The sequence below is a fragment of the Pantherophis guttatus genome, chromosome 7 (assembly GCF_059756535.1).
Source record: "Pantherophis guttatus breed Tessera chromosome 7, ASM5975653v1, whole genome shotgun sequence".
In the NCBI taxonomy this organism is placed as follows: domain Eukaryota; kingdom Metazoa; phylum Chordata; class Lepidosauria; order Squamata; family Colubridae; genus Pantherophis; species Pantherophis guttatus.
In genome coordinates, this window is record NC_142069.1 from 73533124 (window position 1) to 73546385 (window position 13262).

Below are 13262 nucleotides of genomic sequence, written 5' to 3' on the forward strand. Positions count from 1 at the left end.
TAGTCCATAGGGTTTTTTTGGCTACCTGAAAACTGAATGGGGTATCCTCCTAACTTCATGATTTCTCAAGAAAAGAAAAGAAAAGTCTGTCTATCTGTCTGTCTGTCTGTCTGTCTGTCAATCAATCAATCAATCATCTAGCTCTCCTTATTGAGAAATAGTGAGGTCTTTGTGTAACCTGAGCTGAATAATAATAATAATAATAATAATAATAATAATAATAATAATAATAATTTTATTTCTATACCACTCTTCTCCCGGAGGACTCAGGGCGGTGTACAGCCTATTAAAAGCACAAAGACAACCATCAATTAAAAATAATTAAAATTATTAAATAGTTTCAGCTCAAATTTAAAACCCCCAAAATTTAAAACACCTAATTTAAAATCATTACATTGATAGCCTGGCCTGGCGGAACAGCAGGGTCTTGAGGGCACAGCGAAATACATGGAAGTCGGAGATCTTACGCATTTTCGGGAGCAGTTCATTCCACAGGGCAGGGGCTCCCACAGAGAAGGCCCTCCCCTGGGTGTCGCCAGCTGACATAACTTGGCCGATGGCACCCTGAGGAGACCCTCTCTGTGGGAGCGGACTGGCCAGTGGGAGGCTATTGGTGGCAGAAGTCGGTCTCGAAGGTACCCGGGTCCTATGCCATGGAGCACTTTAAAGGAGGTAACCAGCACCTTGAATCGCACCCGGAAGACCACTGGGAGCCAGTGCAGCTCGCACAGGAGGGGTGTCACATGGGCACAACGTGCTGCGCCCATAACCACCCGCGCGTCCGCATTCTGGACCAGTTGGAGCCTCCGAGTGTTCTTCAAGGGGAGCCCCATGTAGAGAGCATTACAATAGTCCAGCTGAGAAGAGGAGATGTGGTTGAAAATCAGTGAATGGGAATAAACAATAAGTGGCAGGAGATGCAAAAACCTGAAAATATGTAGATTTCTTTGAACATCACTTGAATAGGGTTTACACATATATGTGTGTGTCACATGAACATATCTCGAGTTGGGGAGAAAAACCTACAGAACTGGACAATCATTCTAGATTGTCCAACTGAAAGAGTCACTGGGAGTTGAGCAGCATATCAATTTTAATAATAATAATAATAATAATAATAATAATAATAATAATAATAATAATAGTAATAGTAATAATTGAAAAACTAAGAGAAGATGTGCATGGCGCAGGTTGTTGCCTATGTTAATATTACTTTTAGTGTGTTGGGAGGGAACTACGGATCATCCTAAATTCCAGGTCATTGTTCTTTTATGGTACTTTTGTGTATATATATAAAAATACTCATATCAATCACAATGCAGAAATTAATATTTTGAAGGATAAGCATCCTTCAAAATATTCATCCTTCATGGCTTTACAATGAATATTTCAATGTTCTGAAGGAACTAGTGCAGCTTATTCTGAAAAGCATCCTGTTATTTTATTTGAATGAAAATCATTCTGAGAATAAGACTCTTCACTAGGGGAAGCATTTTTTTTTTCATTTCAGGAAATAAAAGTAACCATTGCTTCTGTAAAGAGCTCTTATATTTGAAAATAACTTTCCTTATCTATAGTTAAAATGAATATTTTGTAGACTGGTATTTTGCGAGAGTCACCATATACTCGTTCAATCACTTTCTTTCTCCCTAATAAATTGAATTTGGAATTGGCTAATAGTTATTTTTTGTCTTCTCTTGATAGTATTACTGACTGTTGACTGTTGGGGCTTTTCTGAATCCACTCTTTGCATTCAATACATACTCTTATCTCAGCAAAATAGTTTTCATAAAGTAGTTATTAACCATCTTTGAATTTGGAAGAGCTTCTTTTCGGTATCTTGCCTCCATTTTATGAAATGGAATGCTTTCATTTCATGCATCATTATTAGTCAATCCTGATCATCCTTTAGGTAAATCAATGGAATAAAATCCAACAATTCCTTTAAAAAAAACAAACCAACCTCCAGAACATTGGGGTAGGTTGGGGCTGTGAGGAGTCTAGTTACGCTTTGAGGAAATGGTACTAAAATGTCATGGATATGTTGCATAAATATGTAATATTTTTTGTCTGTGTTTTGCCAAATAGGGGATTTTTTTTTTTAAAAAAAGAGAGACACCTGTTCCTTTGCTTAGTATGTGACTGCTTCTTAGAAAAGCATTTAGTTCCTAGTAAAATATATCCTACAAAGAACAGTCTCTATTGATTATGTCACTGTCCAGAATTCACTGCTGTTTCTAGCTACAGTTTATACATGAGACTACCCATTCATGCCACTATTTTCTTTTCTGTGGTTTCTTGACAAATGACTGGGGTTACATTTTGTTTTAAAAAAAGGCATCTAGGGTTCTGCATCATGCTAACATAAGAGTGTGCAACAGGAGGCCTAAGGCCAATCTCAGTTCTGAAATTCTTGACTGCAATCCGAGAGCACGTACATCCGAAATGCCACCGAATTTATTTCTGATAAAAGAGAAGGGAAAATGCCACATTAGGTGGAGACTAATCATATAACGTTTTCACTGGCAGAGGTTTGTAGGAGGCCATCGCAGCTGAAAACTGAGCTCGGTAATCCATTTTCTCTGGCAGAGGCACCGTGGGCCAGTCCTTCACTGTTTCCAGGGCAGCCCCACAGGCCAGATCTAAGTACCCGGTGGGCCGATCCAGCTCGCGGTCCTTCAGTTTGACACCCCTGGTCTTGATAAAACTTACCTACGTTCTGGTCTTGCTTCTTACTGGAGTGTTGTGCTGGTTGGGCCACTCAAAGGACAAATATAGCTGTTGGCCTGAAAAAGGCAGGGTACCCATGTGCAGCTGCTTTAAGAATTGTTGATGGATGCTATACAACTCCTCCTGCAATTTCTGAAACATCTTTTTCTCTTTAATGCACTGCACAACTCTAGTCTAGAGTTACTTCTAGTCTAGAGAACACTTCTTCCTTGTCCCTTTGTTTTGCTCTGTTTTCCTCTGATTGAAAAACCACTACTATTGGCTTCTCCCCCCCCACCTACCCCCCCCCCCAAGCCTGCTTCCAATACAAAGAACAATTTCATCTATCCATCTTCTCTTTCTCCTACCATAAGAGCAGAACGTTCAGATTTTTTTTCTATCAGAAGAGATGATTTTCTTAACCAATTTCCCTTTTATTGTTTGGGCTTTACATCTCTGTCTCAAAATACAATATTCCCATTTATGTGTTTGGTCATCTAATTACAAAGTTCAGTGAACACATCAGAAGATTCAAACAAAAATACACCAACTTTTCTTTACACCTATTTATTTCAAGGTGGGTGACACATGTGCTTTTCCAGATGACGGTGGACCTCAAAGTCCACTAATTTACATGCTGGGCAGGGATGACTGAAACTGGAATACATGCAAGATCACATGTTGTTTATTTAGTCCATGAAAATGTATCCTCAGGTGCAACTTTTGGTTTTGAGATGGCTAATTTGCCTATCGTCTGATAGAAAAAAGACTTTCCTTGACAAAAGGACCAAGAATGATATGTTTAATAAGCTGCTTAAGACCCCATTAATCAGGAATCAAACCATTATTGTTGTCAGATTACAAGACTCTCTGTGCATAAAAAACGAGACATGGATTTTTAAAAAACAAAAATTCTGTTTCAGTATAAGCTGCTCTGGCTAAACAATCAGCTTGTTCATGGCAAGTAAAAAAAATGGCAAACAAATGAATAGATTTTTTGTGGAAACCCCTGGAAAGCATTGAGTTTTGCTAGCTGACTCAAAGGCTGTCAAACAAAGATAGTCTGTCAAATGAAAGATGAAGAGAAAATATTGTGGTTGGTTTTTGTGCAGGGTAAGAAAATGAATGGTACCAACAAAGATTTCCTAAAATAAAATTAAACAGGATGTTAAAGAAGTCCAGAAATTAGATTTGTTCATGTAAATTCTGCTGCATGCTCAAGAGGAACATCAGAAAAAAAAACCCAAATTTCAATGGTTCTCCCAATGACTATGTCAGATTAACAACATTGGATTCTATCTACCTCTATAAATTAATGTCCTCCATCAGACAATCCTATTCAGGATTATGGCATTTGTAGTTCAACATACCTGGAGAGCATCATTTTGCTTAACTTTATTAAAATTACAGTATTATTCATTTATTGGGACGCGGTGGCTCAGTGGCTAAGATGCTGAGCTTGTTGATTGAAAGGTCAGCAGTTCAGTGGTTCGAATCCCTAGTGCCGTGTAATGGAGTGAGCTCCCATTACTTGTCCCAGCTTCTGCCAACCTAGCAGTTCGAAAGCACATAAAAAATGCAAGTAGAAAAATAGGGACCACCTTTGGTGGGAAAGTAACAGCATTCCGTGTGCCTTTGGCGTTTAATCATGCCGGCCACATGACCACGAAGATGTCTTCGGACAACGCTGGCTCTTCGGCTTTGAAACAGAGATGAGCACTGTCCTCTAGAATGATTAGCACATATGTGCAAGGGGAACCTTTACCTTTACCTTTATTATTCATTTAGGCATCCACTTCCAAATATTTATTGGAAACAGAAAGAATTGAGAGGGGAGAGCTGTGATGTGCACCAAAGAGCTATCATAATGAGTCTTGTTTAAGTAGATGGTTTAATAGAGCTTCCATACTAAGGGGCAGTCTATCAGCCTCTTGAATAAAAAGGAAAAGTCCAATTTTCCGGCTTTCTTAAGAGACAAATCCCTCAATGTTGGAACTTCTCTACAAGCAAGCGTTGTGATTTGGCGCCCGGCATCATTAAGCTATGCCATATTTTATTTGGGTAGAATCTTTTCTACGAATACATTTTCACGGCTTGGATTGCTGTATGAGAAATGATGTCTGAGGTTTAAAAGCTCAGGAGAGAATTTCTCTGCTTTTTCGCTGTCCTTAAACTCAGCATCAGCTAACAAGGGTATCTCACCTAAGCAGAAAGGACAGAGGGAGCTGACTCTAGACCCAGCAGAGTTCTCTCTCTCTCTCTCCCTCCCTCCCTCCCTCCCTCCCTCCCTCCCTCCCTCTCTCTCTCTCACACACACACACACACAGCTTGCAACACAACTGATTTTGACTGGAAGTTGACCAGAAGCTGCATTGGTGAGCCTTGCTTAGTCAGAGAGCTTAATGGAGCTCCTGTAGAAAAAGGCAGGCTACATACAAAGAGAGCCAAAGGGCTTCTGTAGCAAAAGGTGAGAAAGAGGCAGCTTGAGAGATTTGTTAGTAGGTTCCTAGAGATCTTTGGCTGCCAACAGTGTATGCAGAAAAGTTGGAGCAGATCCTTTGGTAGATCCCAAAGGAGGCCTTCAGCCCTCTGGGAATTCTATTCGCCTTTTGACTTCATCCATCCAGAGTCAAAGGCAGGAGTGAAATGTTCCCATAGCGATGGAAGCAGGTGGTTCGGAGAACTGGTAGCAAAAATCCCTAACACCCCCCCCCCATGCCCAGCTGAGCTGTGTGATCATCAGAGGCTTTTTTTCTTTTAAATGCCTCTGACGATCCAAGCTGAGTTGCCTGATAGGCAGAGGCTTTTTAAAAAACCCTCTGACGATCAGGCAACTCAGCTGGGATCGTCAGAGCCTTTTGAAAGCATTTTTTTACAACCTCTTTGCCGAAAAGGTTGTAGAAAAAATGGTTTTAAAAGTAAAAAAAAAAAATTTGGCTACGCCCACCCAGTCACATTATCCACCACCACCACCAAGCCACGCCCACAGAACCAGTAACAAATTTCACCACTGGTCAAAGGTCACCAACTGTCACCAACTGTCAGTTGTCACTGAGGAGAGCGAAGATATTTTCCAAGATGTAAATAGTTCTTCAGACAGGCTATCTGTAAAGATTTTCTCAATGTCTTTTCTTCTTTGGGAGGTGGAAGGTTTGTCTATGTGTGTGTAAGGAGGCAGGCTGCAGAAGACATCTATGATCTGATCTTCAAAGTTGTCCAGAGGGAGCAACATACCTAGTCACTAAGGGAGGAAGAAAAAAAAAGTTTCCCTATTGATCTCCAAAAATACATTGTGGTGAGAAGAGCCTTTGCCCTGGGATGGGGAAATGGAGAGGGGGAAGGTAGAGAAGGGAAGGGAGGCCCTCAGGACTGGGCTCCTTCCCAGAGATTTACACAGAAGGAGCTTCTCTCTTTGCCCAGATGCTCCCTCTGTCCCAGACACAGAGCAGGTAGAGCAAGTGGAGTCTGGAAAAGGGGTTTTACTCCCTTCCATTCCTTTTCTTAGGTTCCTGAGATTTCGAAAATGTTGCAGAGAAATCTTCCAATGCTGTTGGGGGAGAATGAGAAGGAATGCCAGGCCAGCCAGTCCTTCAACCTCCACCTTGGAAGACGCAACAAATCTGTCTGGCCGAAGAAAAACGAAAATCACGATAGATATTGAGCTCCATAAAGTGGAGCAGCACGGTGAGTACACACTTTGGGTTGAAGGGGATGGAGAGGGAAAGGGAAGGAGCTCCTTTCGGAGTGGACTCCTCTATGTGGGCATCTAGAGAAGCCAATTCTGCCTCTTCCTATATTCTAGGTTACATTTGGGGGCTGCGCAGAACCAAATTGCTCCTGGCCCTTAAGCACCCCTCCTCGTGAAGCTTCTGAATCCACATTAACTTTCCACAAGTTGTTATGCTTCCATGAGACTCTTCTGGGAAACTTCACATTTGCTCAGTGGAAGCTATCTATAGACTGGGAACTGGGGAGGGAGGATATAAAGAATGCAATAGGTCTTTCCCCTAAAATAGACATAGCCAGCAAGCACAAAAGCCTTTGAATTGGGTCTCCGAGAGAAGGATGCTGCAAAGGGCTGATTTTAGGGTCTTTCCTTCATCTGGAGGAGATCTAAAACTTTGCTATGATTCCACCCTTTGTGTCTCCTTTCCTAGATTTCTCCACAAAGGACAGCCGAGGGAAAGAGAAAGTCCTCTTCAAGAGACAGGACCTTCCCCAAGCAGTGCAATCAGAGCTGGCCTGTATTAGAAGAGACCAGGAGATGAGCCAATACCTACAGCAAGTGGTCTTTCAGAGGAGGAGAGAGACACAGCAAATAGTAGTACCCTTGGAAGTAGAGGTTCTTTTGCTGGGCTTTTCCTCTGGGTTTCAATCCCAGCCTTTTTTTTTGCCCAATCTCAGTGTGGGGCAAAAGATTCCTTAGGATGGATAGAGTCTCAGAAGGGTTTCAAGCTTTCCTTGTAAAAGGAAGAGCACCGGGGGCTCTAGAAGAATCAGATGCCCTGACTGACAGCCTGACTCTTTTCAATCACACAGGAACATCACATAATTCAGGTCCTCAGTGATCACTGCACTATTTTCCTTAAGAATAGTGGGCAAATGTGGGCAAATGTGCCCAGAAATAAATATATATATAGTCTTCTTGTGATGGGAAGGGGGAAGAGTTAATGGGCAGCAGTCAAGGAGGATGGGGAGATATCAGAGGGAAAGGGAGAGGAGGAAAGCTACTATGAGTTCTCAGGAGGTTTAGCAAAAGCTCAAAAGCTCCTTAACATGGGGCAATTTTCCTTTGGACTGAAAGGCGAGGTGCTGCAGCAGCATAGGTCAAAATGGGCTGAGACAAAGAAGAGGTTCTAGAGCAACTTGGTTGACTTTAGAAAAATCAATAATTCTCTCCACTCTTGTTTCCTGGCAGGCTTTGTTGCAAGACCACAATTTAACCAGCTTCACAGCCGGGTTAGCTGCCTTGCTGGCAATATACGATATCAGGTCAGCCTTTTGTTTCTTTTGCAGTGGGTAAGGAAAGTCTGATTGGGGTACTCAGTGAGTAAGAAGGGGAAGGCCATTCAGAGAATCACTCACGCCCTGGTCCCCTTGCAGCTCAATACAACACAGTTCACATGGTAATACAGTTCACCTTGAATACAAACCAGAAGTTTTATTTTGGATCCTTTCAATTTGGATCACCAAAACAAAGGAAACATTTTCCCTATGAAGTGGAGGGAAGAAAGGGGAGGGTGGCTTGGTCTCCCCATCTCTCCTAGCAGTTGAGCCTGCTTATCCTATTCTTATGGGGAAATGAAACTGTGGGATGCTCACTAATATGGGCACTGATGTCTCTTCCTTCTTTTGATCCCATAGCAAGGTCACACCAGTCATGGACTCACCAGTGGAATCCATGCTGTTAGACATTTCTATCTTCTCTTGGATGGCTATCATGGAGATACAAGATGAAGATGTTCCTGAGGTACCTCCTTCATCAACATTTCTGGAATTTCCTTTCTGATGTTGGCATGGATGGAAAAATGTTTCCCAAAAGTAATAAGCACCATCTCTTATGTTTCTTTTCAGGTGGAGAAGAAGTTGATGGAGGAGGACTTTGGCCTCACACTCAGAAGCCTTCTCTGGCAGTCTCCCACCTCAGAGCACTTCATTTTTATTTTGAAGGTAAGGGCCCAGAAATCCCATGAGGAGCTTGAAGGAACACTTGGTCAGTGTAAAAATCAACAGAAAAAAACTCCTATCAAATGCCCCTATGTGAACAATAACTGGAGGATTGTTCCTTAAGATAGGCATCAAGTACCATGAGAAACTTGGGTTGTCACAAAAGTTGCTGTTCTTCAGGCAGAGACCTCTTTGGAATAAATTTTAGGAATGCTGGAGCATTATTAGAGGGACTGGACGGTCCCAGAGGCTGAGACAAGGATGTATTATAAATTGCACATGTTATGTTTTGGCAGTGAGATTCTTGGGTCTCAGAAATAAGCAAAAGTGTCCTTTCTTTGTCAATTCCACAGCACTTTGACCCATACGGCAGATTGTTCTCACCGATGCTGAACCAGCTCTTCTACTGCGGGAACCATCATCCCAAGATCGATGTACGTAGCAAAACTAAAGTGCCATGAATTGTAGCCCTTCAGTCTCCCATTGCTCTTGGGACCCCACTCTCAAATAACCACTCTCTTGGAACCAAAGTGAAAGGTGGGGGCTTTTTCCTCTTATTCCACTTGATGGTGGACTAAGGAATCCCTGGGAGGGATGTCTTGCTACTAATATTTGTGTTGATAGACAAGGGAAGGAGAATTATTGTACGAGACATCTTGGCAACAGTGTGAGGCACTTCTTTCTGTATCTTCCAGCTTGATGAAGTCCAGCAAGATTTTCCAGGAGTTCCCAGGAAAATCTGGCATGCTGCAAAGACCTATGCTTACATTAATGAAGGTAACTTTATTTAGAACACTAAGGGGAGGAGGGGAGGTTATTGACACATGAAGTGATAGAAAATCAATCCCACGCTTTGTATTTCCAATGGTAATCCTCAATTTATGACCAGTTGTTGTTCAACTGTGCAAAGGCACGATAGACTCAAAAAGAGTTACTCTTAGTTAACCTCTTAGTTACGACAGTCACACCAACTCATGTGATCACATTTTGGGTACTTGGCAACAAGCTCAAATTTATGATCAGCTTCAAATGTTTACATGATCATTTTTTCTTTGTTTTAGAGCAAAAAAAAAAAAAGGCAAAATACAGCCACTTGATAATCTCCATTTGGAATTACTGCCATGTGATTAACTTAAAAACTATTGTAAAAATTGAATTCAGTCATGTGGTGATTTGATTTAAAACTGCAATGACTGATCGCAAACATTTGAGCTCAGTTATTGTCATAAGTTGAGGACAACTCCCATAGATGGAAAACCTGTATGTTTTCCACCTATGTAGCAAACAGATTAAATTTCAATATCTCTTTCTTTCAATTTTTCTTACCTTTTATTTCCATGCAGGTGACCTAGAAGTAGAGGAGCTGTGACCTCCCACCCTCCGCCATTGAGCCAGCTATACAGTTACTCAAGGATGGATGAAAAGAATTTCCACCCTGTCTCAGGGAATGGCCCTTCATTTCTTCCTTCTATAAAGGATTTATGTAATAGTTTTTATGTAATAGATTTTATGTAATAGTTGAATTTGCTCTGTTGTACCTTCCGACTTTATAACAAATCCTGATATTTGTGCTTCTAGATCATTCGAAGAATGGACCTCATTGTTACTGAAGTTCCCCTTGGAGTTTCAAAGATGGCATTGAAGCTGCATGTGTTGTGGAGCAGATGCCAACCATAATCAGTTTTACCGCTTAATTTGTTTACCTGGGAGGCCTGACACAATGTACATATACTTACACATACATACACACACACACACACACACAGTATAGATAGATGATAGATAGATAGATAGATAGATAGATAGATAGATAGATAGATAGGTAGATAGGTAGGTAGATAGATAGACAACAAACATACATACACACATACAACCCCTACAATGTCCAAACATTGTGTCATGTCTCCCAGGTAAACCAGAGAGGAAACATGACTAAATGAATTAATTCTACCTTATTGTAAAGCTACATTGACAGAACCTTGAAAGTCTGAAGGGAGCCCTTTTGACTGAATTTCTATCTTCTTTTTCTTGTGTTTGACTGAATTTCTATCTTCTTTTTCTTGTGTTTGCCTTAAAAGTGTGGCATGTAACTGGGCACATATAAATGTCCCTTTTGTATGTATATGTATTTATTTTTATATTCTGTTTTTAATGGTTTCATTGATTTTATGGTTGTTTGCCACCCAGTGTCACTTGTTTGCGATGGGCGCCTGTACAAATTGAATCAATCAATAAACTTTGGATATTATTCCTTCACTTGTTTTCCTAAAGAGCGTGTGCTTTTTTCATATCTCATTTCTTTGGTTATCTGATTTCCAATCATAAATAAAGGTACAATATGAGTCTGTGTTTTGTAGAAAAGTTGTTTAGTGACCATTCAAAGTTAAAACAGCACTGAAAAAAATGACATGACTGTTTTTCACATTTATGACCATTGCAGCATCCCCGTGGTCACATGATCAAAATCTGGATGCTTAGCTAATGGCATATTGTTATGACAATTGCAGTGCCCCAGGGTCATGTGATCACCTTTTGTGATCTTCTGACATACAAAGACAATGGGGAAGTCAGATTCACCTAACAATCATGTTACTAATTGAACAACTGCAACAATTTACTTAATAACTGTGGCAGCAATGGTCATAAAATAGGGGAAAATTCACTTAACCCTCTTGCTTAGCAATGGAAGTTTTGGGCTTAGTTGTGCTCATAAGTTGAGGACTACCTGTAAAAGTATAATAGGGATGGGAATAGGAATGGGAAGGGAAGGGAAGGGAAGGGAAGGGTACTGCAGGATTAATTTTTATAAAAGTACGCCTGAGCCTTAATGCTTCTTCTAATAATATAAAGAGAAACAGTGAACTCTCATTAATGCTACCTTTCTAAACTTTGTTTTAATGACATTATTGTTAACTCATAGTTCAACTTTTTGGAAGTGGTATTAAGTTTAAAATTATTAAAATGTTAAATCCTCAATATTGGGTAAAAAACCGCCAAACAGCTGAGTTCTTTTAAGCAAATATCAACACATTGTTCAGTTCTTTTTATTGGAATGTCTGAAGATATATTTAGTCTCTTATTTCAGTATCTTATATATACATATGCTTATATCTGTGTAAATATATTGAGAATGTCTATCATCCAAGCTATATTTGGATAGGAAGAAAGTAAAAGGATGGGATGTTGAACTGAGATTTAATTAGGTACTGGAGATGATGCTTAACTGAGCTGCAGGTGGACGGAGAGTGACAGTAGCAGTTCAGTGGAGATCACAGAATGGAAGAAAAGAATGAAAAGAAAGAGAGGACAGGAGGCCAGAAAAATATGACAAAGAGCTTAAATGAAACCCATCATCTTCCTGCTCAACAATAATTTTTAGGCAAGTTACAGCTATCCATTTCTGTATTATATCAGCCACTATATAATGTAATCCCCAAATTTACGAGGAGAAATGCAAATTTTATTATGATATATTGATCATAATATTGATCAATATATCATAATAAAATCCCTCAGTTGATCCCTCAGTTATTCTTCAAACAATCTTTCCTCTTCCCAGAGGTTTCAGTTTCTATTGTATTATCACTGAGTTTTTATAACAAAGGGATAATATTTCCCTCAAGGCTTATTTTTGTATTTTTACAAGCCTTTAACGTAAGTTGATTGATATATCCTTCTTCATGTCATCCTGTTCTTTGTATGTTGGAAGTTTTACACAAAAGTACCCAAAAGTATCCATGATATCCTTATTTCACAGTACGGCCCATTTAGTCACTGATCTCTTAACTAAATACATTTCTGTTGTTTTATGAAATTGGAAACCATGTTTTTTTTCTCATTTAAAGCAAATCTTAAAATACTGTATGCAGCAAATGGATAGATTCCTGACCATGAAAAGGAGGATGAACATGTTAATATGCAAATGATTTCAGGAAGGATTTTCAGTGGTTAATCTGATTGTTTTACATTTTATAATATATAAGAATGGGGCTACTTCTATTTGCTACTATTTGTGAGACTGTTGTGAAATAGTCACTAAGTGGATAGAAAGCGCTATTTTTTTGTTACAGGTTAGAACAATTTTGTTAAACGGAGAAACATCACATTTTCATGAAATGGACAGAAATCAGCCCAGCTAATAAACAGCTAGATCAGTACTTCTCAAACTTGGCTAAATTACCCAAAATTGGCTTATGAGTGGTTTTTCTTTGGGTAAGCGCAAACAAACCTATTATCCAGTCATTACATCAATATTTAAATTGACTTAAAATATTTTACCTACATTGGGCAAAAAGAACTTTCTGATAAGCAGTTTTGTTTAAACAGGGTTTAATTATTCTTGTCTCCTTAGAAATTTTTATAACTTTTAAAATTTTTAATTCTAAAGTTTTAATTTTTATATGCTGTTTTATATTTTGATGTATTGCACACTGCCCAGAGTCCCCCTTTGAGGGAGGTGGGCAGTTTAGAAAGGTAAAAATGAATGTATGAATACATACATACATACATACATACATACGTACGTATGTACATACATACTTATGTACATACATACATACATTTGGCAAGCATTGTAGCTGACATTTTAGTTCACGAAGCTGCTCATTTTTTGCTCGTCATGGCCAATACTATGAAGGAACTACTACTTTTATATCAACGATTCCAAAACCAATACCATCTTAATAATGTTTGTGCTACATAAATGTGGCTGTGAGGTGGATATCTGTGTTTGTTGTCATGTCTGGTGCTTCCACATTTATACCAATGGTACCATCACAAGTTCCACCAGTTTTATACATAAGATTAGAAGCACTTTGACATGGCCTTCATCTAGTTCAGGGGTGTTCAACCTTGGCAACTTTAAGACCTATGGACTTCAACTCCCA

General features: G+C 39.7%; 1 protein-coding gene across 1 annotated transcript; it reads left to right on the top strand.

Moving 5' to 3' along the window:
- Positions 1-5326: 5326 nt before the first annotated feature.
- On the top strand, positions 5327-10632 carry LOC117667869 (uncharacterized). The gene is made up of 8 exons (XM_087874233.1): positions 5327-6004; positions 6215-6393; positions 6867-7701; positions 8074-8179; positions 8284-8379; positions 8730-8810; positions 9072-9153; positions 9720-10632. Exons 4-8 carry the CDS (start codon positions 8090-8092, stop codon positions 9743-9745), a joined length of 375 nt encoding a protein of 124 aa, XP_087730359.1. The 5' UTR covers positions 5327-6004; positions 6215-6393; positions 6867-7701; positions 8074-8089; the 3' UTR covers positions 9746-10632.
- The last annotated feature ends 2630 nt before the right edge of the window (positions 10633-13262 follow it).